The 19,228-nt window shown below is 40.9% G+C and overlaps 1 protein-coding gene across 5 annotated transcripts in view; it reads left to right on the top strand.

Annotated features, from left to right (window-relative positions):
* Positions 1-19,228, top strand: part of LOC123370066 — a 121,545-nt gene that overhangs the window by 14,805 nt on the left and 87,512 nt on the right. For all 5 annotated transcript variants that reach the window (XM_045016286.1, XM_045016305.1, XM_045016312.1 and 2 more), the window contains exon 3: positions 9,546-9,670. In XM_045016286.1, the coding sequence (XP_044872221.1) occupies positions 9,546-9,670 (125 nt within the window). The remainder of the gene's footprint in view (positions 1-9,545; positions 9,671-19,228) is intronic.

Raw genomic sequence — 19,228 nt, forward strand, 5'->3', positions numbered from 1 at the left:
AATTAGCCCTTAACACTCAAAAAAGAGATGTTGGAGTCATTGTGGATAGTTCTCTGAAAACATCTGCTCAATGTGGAACGGCAGTCAAAAAAGCCAACAGAACGTTAGGAACCATTAGGAAATGGATAGAAAATAAGACAGAAAATATCATAGTTCCTCTGTAAGAAACCATGATATGCCCACATCTTGAATACTGCGTGCAGAAGTGGTCACTCCATCTCAAAAAAGATATATGGGAATTGGAAAAGGTACAGAAAAGGGCAACAGAAATTATTAGGGGGTATGGAACAGCTTCCATATGAGGAAAGATTAAAAAGATTGGGACTTTTCAGCTTGGAAAAAAGACGAGTAAAAGGGGATATGATAGAGGTTTATAAAATATTGATTGGTGTGGAGAAAGTGAATAAGGAAATATTTACTCCTTCACATAACACAAGAACTAGGGGTCATCCAATGAAATTAATAGGCAGCAGGTATAAAACTAACATAATGAAGTTGATGTTCGTCCATAGTTGTCGATGAAGACCTCAACAACTCATTTGTTCGATGACCGGACTCTGTGCGTCCGAAGATGACTGATCAGTCCGATTCGGGCATGGAACGTCCTGTCACACGTCGGGCAGACATGTGATGGCACTGTCGATGTGTGGGCAGCTCTGGACTTGCGCAGCTCACGCTTTCTTTCAGCCTCAGCAGTACGCCTCGCCTCAGAGGTATTACTGCCTGTGTGAATGAGGCTGCGCCATGCTGGATGGTTCAGTGCGAGGGTTTCCCATGTGGCGGTGTTAATCTCAAGGAAGAATGTATAGCCTCCGCCTGACTCGGACAGCTGTCCTTCATTAGCAAGGCGAGTTTCGCTAAGGGCTGCAATGTCAATGTTGTAGCACGCGAGCTCTCTGGCGACAAGTGCTGTTCTTCTCTCTGGTCTGTCTGCTGTGATATTGTCCAGTAGCGTGCGCACATTCCATGTGCCAGTGGTGATCGGTGTCACTCTAAGTTTTGTTTTTGTTCGACCGCTTTTATGGGATCCCCGCCAGCCGCGGTATGCTGGCCAGGGTAAGGTGAAGCAGGCAATGTTTAGGGCACCTTTTCTAGCCCCCTCCTCATTCTACGGAGGTGAGCAGTGCAATCCTGAATAGGGCTGCTCAGTCGCTCAAGAAGATGTCGAGCTCCACCGCTGCTTCGGTCAGTGAGGAACGACCATTATACCTGAGCTGCCTGTGTGCAGGTCTGCAGCTACAACTCCCAGTGTATCCACACCTGCTGCTTCGTCGCTCGCCCATCGCCACAGGACTTGATATGATATGATGTCGAGACTTGCGTGTGAATTGGATTAAAGTGAGGGAGAGTTGCACGACGTCAACCTCACTCTCTCTTCCCAATTCCTATCTGTATCCAGTGGCAGGACAAGAGTCGAGACTGCTGGAGATAGGGCAGGGCGCAGTGAATGACCAGGATGCCTATGTGTCTTGTCGTGCTCTTGAGCGTTCCACAACGCTTGCTGTCACCGCCTTCCAGACCATTGAACCAGGTTTCCTCAGTCAGCCGGATCCAGCCTTCGCATGCATTGGGTAGACAGGCCCTAACTCACCGAGGGTCTTAGACTCATCGGCTACCCTCACCTGGTTTAGCCCGCCAGTCGAGACGGTTTCCGGGGTGTGGCCGCTGTCGCATGCTGACAGCTACTTGGAGCCATAGGTGAGAGCTGGGTGTCAAGTGGGGACCAAAGTGGATGAGCTACTCGTAGGAGTACGACTGCTCCCCTATCAGAGGTACTACCCCTCCCTGACAACCCCATACACCCCAACATAATGAAGTATTTCTTCACACAACACACAGTCGACATATGGAACTCATTGCCAGGGAATGTTATGAAGGCCAAAACTATAACAGGGTAAAAAAACAACCTGGATAAATTCATGGAGGATAGGTTCATCAGTGGCTATTAGCTAAGATGGTCAGGGATTCAACTCCATACTCTAGATGTCCCTAGCCCCTGATTGCTAGAAACTGGGAATGGATGACAGGAGATGGATCACTTGATGATAACCTGTTCTGTTCATTCACTCTGAAGTACCTGGCATTGGCCATTGTCAGCAGACAGGATACTGGGGTAGATGGACCATTGATTAGATCCAGTATAGCCATTCTGATGTTCTTAGGTCTCCAAGGTTATGTAAGTCAGTCCCCTTGCAAATGCATCTTTCAGTATTTTAAACCTACTTTAATATTATACAAAGTTTTAATTAAATATTTTAATTAGGGCTGTGAAGTGATTGATTAATTGCACGATTAAAAAAATTGCGCCGTTAAACAGTAATAATATACCATTTATTTAAATATTTTTGGATGTTTTCTACATTTTCAAATATTGATTTCTATTTACAACACAGAATACAAAGTGTATAATGCTCACCTTATATTTTTTATTTTTTAATGTATTTTTTTCTACATTTGCAAGTTCAACTTTCATGATAGAGACTGCACTACAGGACTTGTATTAGGTGAACTAAAAAATACTATTTCTTTTGTTTTTTACAGTGCAAATATTTGTAATAAAAATAATGTAAAATTTTAGAGCCTACAAGTCCTATCAGTCCTACTTCTTGTTCAGCCAATTGCTCAGACAAACAAGTTTGTTTACATTTGCAGAAGATAATGCCTCCCACTTCTTGTTTACAATGTCACCTGAAATTGAGAACAGGTGTTTGCATGGCACTGTTGTAGATGGTGTCACAAGATATTTACGTGCCAGATATTTACGTGCTAAAGATTTCTATGTTCCTTCATGCTTCAACCACCTTTCCAGAGGACTTGCATCCATGCTGATGATGGGTTCTGCTCGATAACAACGATCCAAAGCAGTGTGGACTGAAGCATATTCATTTTCATCATTTGAATCAGATGCCATCAGCAGACGATTGATTTTCTTTTTTGGTGGTTTGGGTTCTGTAGTTTCCACATCAGAATGTTGCTCTTTTAAGACTTCTGAAAGCATGTTCCACACCTCATTCCTCTCAGATTCTTTTCTTAAATTTCACACTAGTACCTTCTTTGTAGCCTGTCAGATTTGCAGTGAAAGTGTTCTTAAAATGAGCAACATGTGCTGGGTCATCATCCGAGACTGGTGTAACATGAAATATATGGCAGAATGCGGGTAAAACAGAGCAGGCGACATACAATTCTCCCCCAGGAAGTTCAATCACAGATGTAATTAACGCATTGTTTTTTTTAACAAGCATCATTAGCATGGAAGCATGTCCTCTGGAAAGGTGGCCGAAGCATGAAGAGGCATATGAATGTTTAGTGCACCTTGCACGTAAAGACGTTGCGGTGCTGGCTACAACAATGCCATGCGAACGCCTGTTTTCACTTTCAGGTGACATTGCAATTAAGAAGTGGGCAGCATTATCTCTCATAAATGTAAGAAAACTTGTTTCTCTTAGCGATTGGCTGAACAAGAAGTAGGACTGAGTGGACTTGTAGGCTGTAAAGTTTTACATTGTTTTGTTTTTGAGTGCAATTATGTAAAAAAAAAATCTACATTTGTAGTTGCACTTTCATGACAAAGATATCGCACTACAGTACTTGTATGAGGTGAATTGAAAATTGACCAGGACAGTGATATTGACAATGAAATTCTAAGGGAGATTAGAGAGGCTATCAAAATAAATAACTCAATAATACTGGAGGATTTCAGTTATCCCCATATTGACTGGGTATATGTCACCTCAGGATGAAATGCAGAGACAACATTTCTTGATACTTTAAATGACTGCTTCTTGGAGCAGCTGGTACAGGAGATAACTATATCAGGTCCGCTTGGAAATAGTGACCATAATATAATAACATTTAACATCCAGTGGTGGGAGGAACATCTCAACAGACCAACACTGGCATTAATTTCAGAAAGGGGGAACTATGCAAAAATGAGGAGGTTAGTTAAACAGAAATTAAAAGGTACAGTGACTAGAGTGAAATCCCTGCAAGCTGCATGGACACTTTTCAAAGACACCATAATAGAGGCCTAACTTCAATGTGTACCCCAAATTAAAAAACACAGTAAAAGAACTAAAAAAGAGCCACCGTGTCTTAACAACCGGGTAAAAGAAGCAGTGAGAGATAAAAAGGCATCTTTTAAAAAATAACACCAATATTTAAAAAGGGCTCTAGAGGTGATCCCGGCAATTACAGACCGGTAAGTTTAACATCAGTAGCGGGCAAATTAGTTGAAACTGTAGTAAAGAGTAAAATTGTCCGACACATAGAAGTACCTAAATTGTTGGGCAAAGGTCAACATGGTTTCTGTAAAGGGAAATCATGTCTAATCTATTAGAGTTCTTTGAAGGGGTCAACAAACATGGACAAGGGGGATCCAGTGGACATAGTGTACTTGAATTTCCAGAAAGCCTTTGACAAGGTCCCTTACCAAAGGCTCTTACATAAATTAAGTTGTCATGGGATAAGATCCTTTCGTGGATTGAGAACTGGTTAAAAGACAGGGAACAAAGAGTAGGAATAAATGGTAAATTTTCAGAATGGAGAGGGGGAAGCTAGTGGTGTTCCCCAAGGGTCAGTCCTAAGACCAATCCTATTAAACTTATTCATAAATGATCTGGAGAAAGGGGTAAACAGTGAGGTGGCAAAGTGTGCAGATGATACTAAATGGCTCAAGATAGTTAAGACCAAAGTAGACTACGAAGAACTTCAAAAAGATCTCGCAAAACTAAGTGATTGGGCAACAAAATGGCAAATGAAATTTAATGTGGATAAATGTAAAGTAATGCATGTTGGAAAAAATAACCCCAACTATACATACAATATGATGGGGGCTAATTTAGCTACAACTAATCTGGAAAGAGATCTTGGAGTCATCGTGAATAGTTCTCTGAAGATGTCCACACAGTGTGCAGCGGCAGTCAAAAAAGCAAACAGGATGTTAGGAATCATTAAAAAAGGGATAGAGAATAAGACTGAGAATATCTTAGTGTCCTTATATGAATCCATGGTACGCCCACATCTTGAATACTGCGTACAGATGTGGTCTCCTCATCTCAAAAAAGATATACTGGCATTGGAAAAGGTTCAGAGAAGGGCAACTAAAATGATTAGGGGTTGTTTAACTGCGATTAAAACTGCGATTAATCACAATTAATTTTTTTGAGTTAATTGCATGAGTTACCTGTAATTAATCAACAGCCCTAATTTTAATCTATTTGTTATGACAGTTTTAATTGTGCTGTAGTCAGAGTTTTGGCTGGGAGTAACCAAATAAGTGTGTCCATTTGCACTTTAATGCACAAATAATTTTATTGTGTTTCTGGGATTGCAGGACTTTCGTGCCATTGTCAGTGTTGACTTTAGCAAATAGGAGAACACAGCAGAATTTGCTCGATATGTGCCAGTACAACATAAAATGCTATGTCAATTGTACATAACGACACTGTAAAATTTAAAATAAAAATGAAGGTCCCACATTTAGCCTTGCAGAGAGACTTGTTGAAGTCTCTGGGGTTCCACAGAGGTGCATGAATATGGGTGTATGCAGCCAGTTGGTGGATTGTGGCCTAGCTATCTACTAGCTGTTTCATTAAGGTAGGTACTTTCTCTTAAGATAGGAGATATTTTTGTTTATAAAAATCTACTGAATTATCAGTTATTGCGTGGGGATAATAGCTACACATGAAGTATGTGTTTTATACAGTAAGTAAATAATATGGAAGCCAGATTTCATTTCCAAATGCAGAATTATCTTCAGCTGAATAAGAAGATGAGCTGCTTGTCTGAAATCATGGCTTCCTGACTTGGAATGTAGTATCTATAGAAGAAATGTTTTGTGGGGGGGAATGAAATGTTGTCAGGCATGGGCAAAACTCACGATTTACCTCAAAGTTGTTAAAAAGGCATCAGTACTATGAGCTTTATTTGCCCAGGAGGAAACTTGTGTTCAAATTCTTATATGTTATATCCCAAACCAGCCCAACAAATCTTTTGCTAAAGGAAAAAAATATTCCACTCAGTTTACTGTTGAACAAATTGAACAAAAAGTATATGTAATTATACATTTAAAATGTAATGTCATAAATTGTATTACATATGTTGATTAAGATGTTTATGTAACCCTATCTCTAGGGGTGGGGGAAGAAAAAAAATTGTTCTTAGCACAATCTTGATCATACTACTTGGAACTTGGATCATTAGTAAATTTTGGACTTCATTATTCTTAATGCCATTATAAATTGCTGAGTTAGGACACTATAAATGCATAGGTAATATAAATTATACACAGATTAGGTACTGTGTTATGAGCTTTATCTTCATGATTGATCTGGCAGAGTAGGGTGTCAGATTCCTTCTGTTGAATTTTTAATGAAGATGTGTGGTTTTGTGACTGGTCTACAATGTTAGTTTATATACTACTTATGATCCATAACCAGTCTCTTGCCAGTGGGTTGTGTGCACAAAGTTAGAGAACAGAATTGTGTAATAACAAAACTTTTAACTGGTAAAGTTATTGCAAATTTTTATGGACAGGTATGGTAATTGAAAGTGCAAATGGACACACTTATGCTTCTACGATATTTGTGATTTGGCCTGTTCTCCTCCTTTCCTGATCTCTAAGCTGTAGGATATCCCAGAGTACAAGGCCACACATGCTGCTCTATTTCTTCTCCTCTGGCTACTCTGTCTCCTTTTGAGGCAATATAGCATAGCTGCCTAGATTTCCCAGAATGCACTGATACAGATATCAGTGTGATAGTTGTGGACATGTGTTGGTAGTGGCAGAAAGACTGTTGTGTAATACAAATTTAACCATGTTTTCTTGAAACCTGTTAAAGGAATAGTGGGTCTAAGAAGTGGCAGATAAATATGAATATATTAAGAAGTCTCATTCTGCCCAGGGGTTGAGATTTTGATTGTGCTGGTGAGCTAGCAGATAATTCTGTTCCTGTAACTGAGCTGTAATAAATCAACCTTGCTCGTTCACAAATATGTTTTGGCATGACTAGGCAATATTTAAATGAATTTTGGATAAAACAAAAGTTTGTTAATTTTAGTTCTATTCAGAATTTAAAAATTGAAAAGAATAAAATCATTCATATAAAAATTGAGACCGCTTCTGTAATGGCTTATTTATCATGCTAGTTGATGACAACATTAGATAAAAATACAGAATTATAAAAATGTGTGTATAGTAGATTTTGGTGAAACTGAGTGATATGTTTTCCCAAGACAGAACTGCTTTTGCGTTACTGATTTGTATATTTGAGATTGCAGTAGCATTGCCAGTGAAAAATAAAATGCATATTCATGATGGTCCCATTCCCTTAAAAAGAACTACACAGACAGACCTCCTATGGCTTCAGTGGGACTACATAGTGTTACATTGGCAGATTGTGGCCTTAATTATGTACATAGTGTTCTTCTGATGGGTCCTACAGGAGTTGCAGAGGGCACTTGATGGATTTGTTTTGGGGATGATATGGCTTTTATAAAAATAATAATTTCCTGGCTCTGTAAATTTGAAATCTGAAAACACTTGATTGGTTAAATAAGTAATAATTGTTAGGATGTCTGAATGAAAAATTAGTAGTATTAAATGGATCCAATCCATGATATAATACCAAACTGGCATTGACAAATTTTAAAAGAAAATGTTTAAAGTGGAGAGGTAGGTGAGGTGGTTTAGGAGAATAGATTAGTAAGAGAAAAGGTAAAGGAAGGAAGAGCAACAAAAGGAGAATTATTTATGTTATATGAATTTCTGCTCTTTTCTCTTTTTCTTCACCATTTCTTTAACGCTTTTAAAGAAACTATTGTCAACCAAGATTGTTTAATGCATAGATGTGTTGGCAAAGGTTTTATTTTAAATTAAAAAATACTGTGCATCAAATAATTATGAAATGTAAATGCTTAATTATTAAAATTAAGATATTTAATTTTTTGGCATTAGGGAGTGATAGTGTGGTGATTAGATTTAGTATTACATTGATGGAGGAATGACTGCTTTTTTTTTTTTCTTTTCCCCCTGGTTGAGCTAAGAGTGCATGTAATGACACTAAAACAGTGTTTTCCACTGAAAATTTAGGAAAGATGGAGGGTAGAAGGAATCATTAAATGATTTCTCTGTGTGACCAAAAGTGGGAGAAGTTAAATTGGGCGGGGAGAATCAAATTGCTCGTCTTATTTTAAATTAAGTTAAAAGTGAGGGTTGCTTTTAGGGAAAGGCATATGCTCTGTTGCAGTTCTGACTTTCCTCAATAGAACAGCCCTGCAGGATTATTACATTGGTGCTGCTGCCACTGCCTGTTTTTCTTTCGTGTGTAGCAGCAATAGAGTAATTGACGTGTAAGTCTTGTTAGTTTTATTTTGCTGCTCCAGCTAGGCATGTACAGTACTATGTGCTAGAGCAAGGGTTCTCAGGACAAATTTTTTAGTGGCCTCAGAGTATGGCTACCAACTTTTGCTGGTGGCTGCTTTCACACTTTTCCCTAAAATACTTTAGGAAAAAACAAATAAATATGCACATAGACAGGTCCAAAACATTGTTATTTATTTATTGCTAGCCAGAAAGTCTGTTGTGAAAAGTGATATTAACAAACACGCCAGTATCACTTTTCACTGCAGACTTACTCACAGCCCGGCCCTGCCAAGCTCTGGATGGGGGGCTGGAACAGGCAGTGTGGGGCTGGAGCCTGAAGCCTTGGTGCCTGGGGTCTACTGCTTCATAGCCAGAGCCCGGGGCTGGAGTCCAAAGTTCCTCAGCCAGAACCTGCCACCCCAGGGCTAAAAGCTGAAGCCTGTGCACCACTGCCCTGGGAAGGTGGGGAATTCACTGGCTGCCTGATCCTCCAGTGTTGTGCCTCAGGTATCTCTAGAGGGGGGCAGAGCCCAACTGCTGCTGGCAGCCCCAGCAATCAACACTATCATGGTGCATCCAGGAGCAACAGGGAGGGGGAGAGGCTGCTATTTTGCCACTTACCGCCACCCCATCACAGCGCAGGAGAGTGTGGCCGCTAGAAAAGCCCCTGGCAGCTGCATGCGTCCATGGTGGCCACATTTGAGAAACGCTGTGCTAGAGTTGCACAGGTTCAAATGAGAGAAAGGATGGTCTAGTGGTTAGGGCACTGTTCTCTGACTCAGGAGACCCAATTCAGTTCTGAACCCTGCCACAAACACCCTATGTGATTGTATCCCATACTACCCACCTGCAAGACGGGAGTAATACTTCCCAGGAGTGTTGTGAAAATATATACATTAAAAGATTTGGAATGTGCTAAGTTGCTACTGTCATGGAAAGTAGGCACAAATGTGCCTCCTGTGAGGAAGGGAGAAAAAACAGCAAATAAGGAAACAGCGGAGAGAAAAGAAAATGCTTAATTTGGGGTTGGAAATTGTTGGGTTTCTTTTAGTGACAAAACTGAAAGTATCGAAGATCAAAAATAGTACAACATTAAACTTCGCTATGTCACTTTATTGTTTACCCTCTAAAGAATAAGATTTGGCTAATTTGTAATGGTTTTGCTTTTTCCTTTGTTTGACAGTATTCTACTCGGTCAAAATCGTGATGGCGTGGTGTTCAGCACCGATGATTATTTTCGTCAGCAAGATGGATATACATATAACGTTGCTCAGCTTGGTGATGCTCATGACTGGAACCAGAAGAGAGGTGTGAACACAGTAGAGGAATTCTTTTAGATCTCGAATGGTTAGAATATGCATGTATATACAAGTGTCAGTGGTCAGTTTACATGGAATTCACAAATGCATAACTTCTGTACCCTTCTTTAAAACTAAAGATTCAGATGTGAGAAGACCATAGACAAAAATCCTTTTTCTTCTTTGTGCAAAATCCACAGATCTATTACAGTGGGTACTTCAGCCTGCTTGCAGATTCAGGGCAGAACCAGATCTGTTAGTCACTGGTAGCAGGGGAACACCCTGTGTCCTGAAGTTCCCTCCAGTGACCAGCATCTCTGTCACCCCTCCCTGCCGCAGAACTTTTCTGTGGGAAATTCCTGACTTTTATTTCAAAATTTTAGACTAACACCTGGCTTCATTAATGTTTCTGTCTAATTCCCAGTCATGTCCCATGGCCGCACTTGATTTTGGGGGCAATTGTCCCCTCAGCTCTCATTCCCTTTCTGAGGTGTTTGCAGTGGATGGTGCCTCTGCAGGCTTCAGGGTCCAAGCTAGGTCAAGAAAAGCTAGAGGCAAAAGGAAGGCCCTTTTGTCTTCTGCTCCCCCACTTACTTAGTGTCTCACTGGGTATCTCAGCTGGCTCTGCAAGCAGCAGGGCCGGCTCCAGACCCCAGTGCGCCAAGCGTGCGCTTGGGGCGGCATTTTGCCGGGAGGGCGGCAGGCGGCTCCGGTGGACCTCCCGCAAGCATGACTGCGGAGGGTCCGCTGGTCCCGCGGCTCCGGTGGACCTCCCGCAGGCATGTCTGCAAGAGGTCCCCCGGAGCCGCGGGACCGGCGACAGCCAGCACGCCCCCCGCGGCGTGACGCCGTGCTTGGGGCGGCGGAATTCCTAGAGCCGCCCCTGGCAGGCAGGACACAGTTTCCCTCTCAGCCCAGGCATGGCAGGGTTGGCTTCTTCCCTCATCCGTTCCTGGGAAGAAAAGGAACCAGACAGTATTGGGGAAGCCAGCTTTGCTGGGCAAGATGCAGCTCAGGCTTGGTGGCATTGCTTCAGACCCTCTTTGTCCAGTAGGAAAGGAGTCAGGTAGGATTGGAATGAAACTGGCTCCAGTGCAGGCAGCTGCTCCCTTTTCCCTTCCCATGAGGGGAGTGAAGCCAGAAGGGCAGCACACTAGATGGAAGATTACAGCTGAGTTCCTATAGCCTGCACCAGCAGCTGTGCCTCTGACTGAGGAGCTCAACTGCCTCCTCCCTGTCCCCTTCCACTTTTCTGTAGGTCACAACTGGAGGGAATTGGACACAGCATGGATGCTGCCAATACCACAGACAGTGGTAAAGGGCCTTTGGACCCAGCTCCCTCCCCATCCTCTCATCTCTAGAATTGCCTCCTCTAGGAGTCCCTACTCCTATTCCAGTCTGAGTCCTTCAGGGAAACCTATCTGGACCATGTGGCTCCCAGGCAGTAGAGAGGGGTGGAGCTTCTGGGGAAGTCCATCTTTGAGCACCAGGACAGGGCCTTCCTGAAAGACCCAAAAGGAAAACAAATACATCCAGCCTCATTGATGACAGAGATATCGGTAGTCGCTTGGAATATTTCTGGAGCAATTTGGGACCAGTTTCACTCCCCCTTCTGAAGCAGGATTATGAGGACAAACTCCCAAAGAGGGAATAAATTAATATTAAAATTGGCGCTGTTTCCCCTGCTGACCTTCACAAAGTGCAGCAGGGCAGATAATCCTCAGTGAGAGTTGCTCTGCTCATCTTCAAAGTGCAGCAGGGCAGATCAGTGCAGAAAAGACTAGGCCATAGATATGTGTGGATTCCTCTAGGTGTGCACCTCCTCCCACTTAACACACATGCAAAGGGAATTCTTCCTGCTTGAAGGAGGAAGGCCAGCAGATGAAATCAGAGTTAAAAATCAAATATAAAATACATTTAAACAAATAACACAGCAGAGGATAGACACTGTTAGACAATAGAGTACTGAGTATTGTGAAACAACATATAGGAGGTCTGAAGCTTCTTACCCAAGAAAGGTTGTAGCCATATACTTTTCCTTATGCACTCTGGGAAGATGTACAAAGCAGGGGTAGGCAACCTATGGCAGGCGTGCCGAAGGCGGCACGTGAGCTGATTCTCAGTGGCACTCACACTGCCCAGGTCCTGGCCACTGGTCCAGAGGGTTCTGCATTTTAATTTAATTTGAAATGAAGCTTCTTAAACATTTTAAAAACCTTATTTACTTTACATACAACAATAGTTTAGTTATATATTATAGACATAGAAAGAGACCTTCTAAAAATGTTAAAATGTATTACTGGCATGCGAAACCTTAAATTAGAGTGAATAAATGAAGACTCGGCACACCACTTCTGAAAGGTTGCCGACTCCTGTACTAAAGGGATAGGGATTTCTGGCCACACCAAAAAGCCTGGGAGAGTATCATGCTGTCATTCCCAGCTGCTATTGTGCATCACCATGCCCTAATATCCAGGTTATTGTTTCCAACCTCTGTTGCAGGTTGCCATGTCTCTCGTCATCAGATATCTAGGATATTGTTTCCAACCTCTGTTGCAGGTTGCCATGTTTCTCGTCATCACTTCCATCCCTTCCCATCAGACAAATGGTTATGGGGTAATGAAAGAGACAGTGGCAGTGTGGGGCCTCTTGACTCACCATTTATTTATTTCTGCCCTGGCCTCCATTTTATAAGGGCAAAAGATTCCTCCGTGTTCACTAGTCAATATTTAACATGGGATTGGTGTCATAGATAAATGTGGCTGTTTTCCCTTGTGGTCAGTGATTCAGTGTTTTGAACTCAGGGAGATTTTTACTTGAAAGAATGGCCTCTTTACTGTACAGACCCTTTACAGCCAGCCAAGTTCAGTCATGCATCATCTCATTGCAGCCTTCTCCTTTGGGCATGGAAACTTTTAGGTGGCATCAGATGAACAAAAATAAGCAAATATGAACTTTCATCTGACACGCTGAGGGTCTCCCCATGCTTTCATAAGCAGCACTAACATAAGTGGAGATTATTGCAACCTAAAGATTGCATGACCTAAGGACATCTCCCTGGAAAGAAGAAAAAGGGAGAGAGAAGGATTCATATTTGTTTCATGCATGTATATGGGGCTTTGGACCTTGGGATTAAATGCTCAGACAAATTAGTTCCCAGCTATTTTAGTGATACAATGGGAAACTTCATAGAAAGCTGAGACTGCTCATGATCAACAGAAGAGTCTTTACAGTCCTGAGTCCTGCCAGACATCATCAAAAGGAATACAGGTCATATAGCAAATTGAAGCAGTTTGTGAAGTGTAGCCGACAAAAATACATCTTTACAAGTGGTAGCTAGAACAAGTGCCAAGTCAGTAACTGTCCTCTGTTGCCTCAGAGGTATCTGCGGGTCTCACAACCAGCCTTAACTGGAGGTAGACACCTAATTGGTGACAGGCTCTCTTATTTTGGGGGCAAAAGGTCTTACCTGTAACTTTGGTCAAATGGAGTCACTGGACATTGTCCAGAGTGGATTACCTATGGAGTTTTGGAAGAATTTCAGGAATATCTTTGTCCCATTCCCAGTCCCAGCTACTCACAATCATAGCATTGTACTGCTCCTATTTCTAGACACACAAAATTGGGGTCAGGCAGAGCAATGTCCTGTCTGAAACATCTAAATAAGTTCCTAATGCAGGCTTGTCATCAAAGCCGTCCCATTTTACCATCATCAGGCAATTCTTATGTTTTCAAATTTCTCTCTTTACTGTATGATCTTACGTGTGCTCCAAGGGTCTCTCACCAGGATCGGGGTAGCAATAATATTCTCTTTAGGGGAGAAGGAAATTCACTCATCGCTTGTCCAACTATTTGTCTTATCGGGTTTCTGTACAGATAGAAAGCTGAAGATGCAACCACACCCAGAGTGATGCAGTTCCTGGAGTTCCTTTGGATTCAGGACAAACACAGTTCCAAGGAATTCAGTCATAGGCCTGTGATGAGAATTAATACCATTAGGTACGAAGGAACATTCATCTCAGAAAAATGTTAACAGAAGATGAAGATGGCCATAAGGGAAAACAAGTGATGTCACAGAAATAAAAATCCAATTCTTTCTGGAGCCTTTTAGGAATTCTGATATCGTACACAGGCATGTTTCAATGATCTAGAGTTAATACGATACTTATACAGTAGATTTGGGTATCCCCTCCGTATCTTCCCTGTCTTACCTGTTGACAGAGAACAAGCTCCATGTTCTGTGCTCCTATAACTGGTGTATGTAGAAAATCAGATATTTTGAAGAGTTCCTCCAGATCAGGGTACCAAAAAAGGGAGATCATGGCATCCACTAGCTGGAACACAATGAATTGAACTGAGAGATCAGAGCATTGCTCCTTCTATGGATAACAGATCTGTTTGGGTCATGATAGTCAATGTGAACTGACAGGTTTTCATAATATGTGGGAAGAAGACGATCTGCTCTATCCCAGAGAGAAATTCTGTCTTGGGTGGAGCAGAGTTTCCTCTCTCTGTGTGCACTGCCCATCAAGGAGGCGATGGACATCAGGATTTACACGTGGCAAAAGTCAGATGAGCAGAGTGACTTCTACACCCAGAAATAACTTGTTAATTTTAAATCAATTTGGTGGGGTGATGATTGACCTCTTTGCATCTGAAAACAGTAAAAAAAGTGCTCTGAGGCCTCTTTGTGTGTAAGGACCCAGGAAGTAAGGTGGTGAGTGACATCTTGCTAAGTTGTGCAGGGTCCCTCCTATATGTCTTCCCACCTTTTCCACTGTTCCCCAGAACAATACAAAATATAGGAATGAGAAAACAGTAAAATATCATTTAAGCCTTTCTGGAAGCAGGTGCTGTGGTTCTCAGGTCTGGTTAACACAGCAATGGATCTTTAGATGTCCCTATCTCACAGAAGAGATCTGCTGTTGCAAAACCAATCTTTCCTCTGCAACCGGACAGGTTTAAAATGAATATTTGGATGAGATGACTTATTGCTGTCATGGACTCCAGAAGAGAAGGAAACGAATAGAACTTAAACTGTGGACTGTGCACCAGCCAGTAGAATAACTACCATGTTAAATCAGTGAAACATATCCTTGAGTGGCCATAGCCTGGAGCGCATTATTGTGAGTGTGTGTGTGTCCCAGCAAAAAGGTCAAGGGTCTGTAGTATAATGTTCTCAGCATATTCAATAAAACACAGTTTTTACACATCCCAACATTAAATATCTCTTTAGGGCATCAATCTTACCCTAACCTCACGTAGTCAGAGTACAACCTTCGCATGTTGTCTGTCCTGCTCCTTACAGCATTGCCTGGATTGAAACCTTGCAGGAAGGGTTGTTATACTTCCTGTCCATTAGGGTAGACCTCCAGATAGCTAATATCTTCAATCAGACGAGTTTCTTGTTTTTTTGTTTTTAAATAAATTGAGAGCTTTTTAACTGAGATTTAGTATTGTACTTTTAATTCAGACAGCTGTCATAGCATCCATTCTTTAAATAAATTCAAGAAATATTCCTCCTTCAGTTAAGCATCAAAGTCCAGTCCTTAGGGGCATTGACAATGTCAGGACAGAGTAGTCATGTCTCTGCTATTGAGATCTGCTAGACTTCACTATATTCTGAATATTTGCTCATCCAGTCTTAGACAATGCCATTTCCTTTCTTTGGGCAGAAATTTTATCCACACCTTAGCACCCAAGGAAAGATGGAGGCAATATTTATATAATTTACCTTGTTTTGGATGTCCATTTTTAAAGCATATTCCTGCTTCCCATTGTGGTAGGACACTGTTGTGAAAATCCCATTGTAATGGATCTGTGGATCTATGCACCAAAAATAAGAAAATTTATCTATGCTTACTTGAAAATTTTCTTTCTTTAAGTAATAAAGTCCACAGATCTGGCCCACCATGGAGACAAATGGGTCATAAAGAATAGAGATGGAAATTGACATCCAAGGATTTGAGTTTGTTGCTGTTAGTTAGAATTTACCTTGCTTTGCAGTAGGAGAAATAGTAGTGTTTTTCCTCAAAGTGTATTTAGCACAATCTGTACATTTAAGTAGATGTGAATTATCCTGGCTGTGGAAGTTATCTGAACTGGAGGGAACTTCAGGAAGTAGGGCATTCCCAGGCTGCTAATGACTGATAGGTCTGGTTTTACCCCCAAGCAGGCTGAAGTACCCATTGTAAAGGATCTGTGGATCTTATTTAAAAAAAGGAAATTTTCAAGTAAGCACAGATACATTTTCGTATTCTATCGAAATAGTGGAACAGCAACAGTGTAGGCTTCATCCATTGCGTCTCAATAGAGTTATAGAGGGACCAGCTTCAGGAGTAGAGAGTAGGTTAATTGATTCATTGGCCGTTTGTTTAAAACTGCCAACTATGGTAATTGTGGTGGATTTTCTGATATAGACACTTGTTCACTTGGAATGAGACTGTAACTCATTTGGTGGCTAATCTCTTCCTGGAAATGGACAATAGTTTGATTATTTGGATCCTTTTAAATCTGTCAGCAATCTTTGATAGTGAGGTTTTGTTAACCTGCCTGTGGCCACTAGTTGAAAGTTTCCTCTCCAAGGCTTTGTATAGAGTAAGGGAAAAGGTGCTTATTTTCAATCAAATTAACTCAACTCAATTTAAAACCTAATTTAGCACCAGTATAGACTTAGTTTTATATCCTTTGCTAATTTTTAGTATGCCAAGGCTATAATTCACCTGGAAAAATTGAGCTAATGTTGTTAATTCCATTTAGCACCAATAAACATAGTTAAACTCAATTTGAAAATAAGCACCTTTTTCCTTCTCTAGACAAGGCCCAAGAGGTATTGGAGAGTGGTTCTGAACAATTGCTTATCTGCTCTGAAGAACCTCTTATAAATGCCGTGAAATTTTGGGTCATCATTATGCTCTGTCAGACCTGGATGATGTGTCTGTGCTTTCTCAGCACCTGGCCAAGACTGGGACTTGGATGAGAATGATCTTTCTGTGTAAACCAGACAAAATAGAAGTGGCTGATGGGTTAAAGGAAACAATTATTTCTACTCCTTTTATTTGCTCGTCTTTTGTCCAAGGAATTTAAACGTGGGAATGCTCTTGGACCCCTGTAAACCTGGGTGGTGGTCATGGACGTGGTGAAGAGAGGATTTTGTTTTGTTTGTGGTTTTTTTACATCTGTCCGGCAAGTTTAGAAAAGAACTAGATAAATTCATGGAGAATAGGCCAATCAATGGCTATTAGCCAGGATGGGCAGGGATGGTGTCCCTAGCCTCTGTTTGCCAGAAGCTGGGAATGGGCGATAGGGGATGGATCACTTTATGATTACCTGTTCTGTTCATTCCCTTTGGGGCGCCAGCCATTGGCCACTGTCGGAAGACAGGATACTGGGCTAGATGAACCTTTGGTCTGACCCAATATGGCAGTTGTTATGTTCTTAAGTTGTTTACAACATTTTCTTACACATACAGACCTCATCACAGTTATCCATGCCACTGTGTTTTCTGGATGTGATTACTGCAAAATGCTCTGATTTGGGCCACACTGAAGAAGTCTTGGGTACTCCAACTATTGCAAAATATGGTTTCCTGCATGCAGGAAATGTATTACAGAAGTCTTCATAGTTTTCCAGTTAATTTCTCGATATAGAACAGAGCTTGACTTTAATCTTGAAAAGCTTTACTTGTTCTAGATCTTAGCTATAGAAAAGACCACTTTTCTCCCAGTGAGCCAGCATGGTGAATCAGGTCAGCTGAAGTGCTTGAATGAATAGATTCTAGATTTAAATGTTCAGTGACAGAATAGTCTCAGTTCAAAATTTTTTTCCTTATTTTCAATCAAAATTGGTCAGCAATAATCTGGTATGTTGACCTTATGACACAGTGTTTGATAAGAGATTGTTTTGGAAGGGAATTTGTTTTTGGAGAACTGTAATTTTTTTCTTCTTCTGGTAGAGGGCAAAAAATGTACATTCTTAAGTGTTTTTTGTCCCTGAGACATGTTAGAGGGCATTTTATAAATAAAGGCCACCAAACAATCATTTCATAATGATTTGTAGTCATTTGATAATGATTTGTAGTCATTTCTGATCTGAGACTAGCTCAAACTAGTGACCTAGAGGTGAAAAGCTCTATATCTCCTTATCCATTTATCTAAGTTATCCAATATTTCTGTATTACAATATTTAATAGGAACACTGTTCCTATTTTTTGAAGCTGGGGTGTGTCTGTGCAGTACCAGAACAGCTGATTACCTTCAGTTTTAGCTTGCAATGAATGCCTTTGTACAGCTTTGGGTGCAAGCAGCTATTAATTACATCATTATGTATGTGGTGGGGAGGTGCATACATTTATTCATAGACTTGCTAAAGTGCTTGAAGCCCTACACGTATATAAGCCTTGAATACTACTTATACTAGGATCATGGTGAAGAAAGCAAAAATGAAAGTACACTTCCCAAATGAGGAAATTAGTCAATGATAATTTATGAAATTTTTGTAAAGCTGGAAAGGTAATTTAAAGTTATCCATGTCAGAACACTTGAGAATTTCCTGATACCTATTTTACAAAACTACTGATTAGATTTTAGCTCAGAGTGAAATTTTAGACTCCAAAATATTAAGTTGAAAATTAAATGTACAGATTGTAACTGATACTAAAGCAATTTGTATATTATAATTATATATTGCATTTAAAAAACTGTTAAAAAAAAGTAAGGTTGCAAAGTCAAATAGTCAAACATTAGGAAATACCAGAATTATGGTTGCTTGTGCAACTTTAATTTGAACTCCTTGTGCATATGCATTATGCTACTGTCTTTAATTACATGATCACTATCACAGTTACAGGGTGACCTGTACCTGAGTCCCTCTAGTTCACCCTTCCAGTGATAGACTTCACTACAACTTAAATAGTAAAATGCCCTCTTCTCTAATAAGGTACTGCTTACCCAAAATGCTTTTCATGGTGTTTTCAACCTGAATGGCTGAGACCTTCCTTTCATGAGACCAAAGGTCTGCTGTCACCTTGTCTCCAAGATGAAGGATGCCAGGGTATCTCTGATATATATTGATATATTAGACCAGTCCTTTATTCTTCACCTGTAAATAGGGTTTTCTTCTCTCCTCCCTCTGCCCCCATGCTGTTCACATCTTCCTCTTGATTTTTTTTCCTGAAGTCCCCACAATCTCTTCATTGGTATTTGACTCAGTATGCAAATAGATTTCCATTGTAAGATATGCAATACACAATGGTCAGCCAAGGAGATAAATGTCTCCTACCTCATATCTGATGTAACCTTTCTTAAGGTATGTCACCTCCAGGTGATCTGTCTTTAACTTCAAGGCATAATTCACAGTTACTTATATAGTACATAGCTCCTTACATATTATTCACACATACATTTCACAAAGATTATGATGATCGGTGTGACACAGGCTTTCAGTAGAAACCTGGCATGACAGTCTTTGGTGAATGTAAATACCAGAACCAGGGGATCCCTGTAACGCTTATGCACCCCTGTGTTCTCTGCCAGTTGGCATCAAGAGGTCCTTGGGTCACACACAGTTA

Source organism: Mauremys mutica, chromosome 1 (genome assembly GCF_020497125.1).
Source record: "Mauremys mutica isolate MM-2020 ecotype Southern chromosome 1, ASM2049712v1, whole genome shotgun sequence".
Classification (NCBI taxonomy): domain Eukaryota; kingdom Metazoa; phylum Chordata; order Testudines; family Geoemydidae; genus Mauremys; species Mauremys mutica.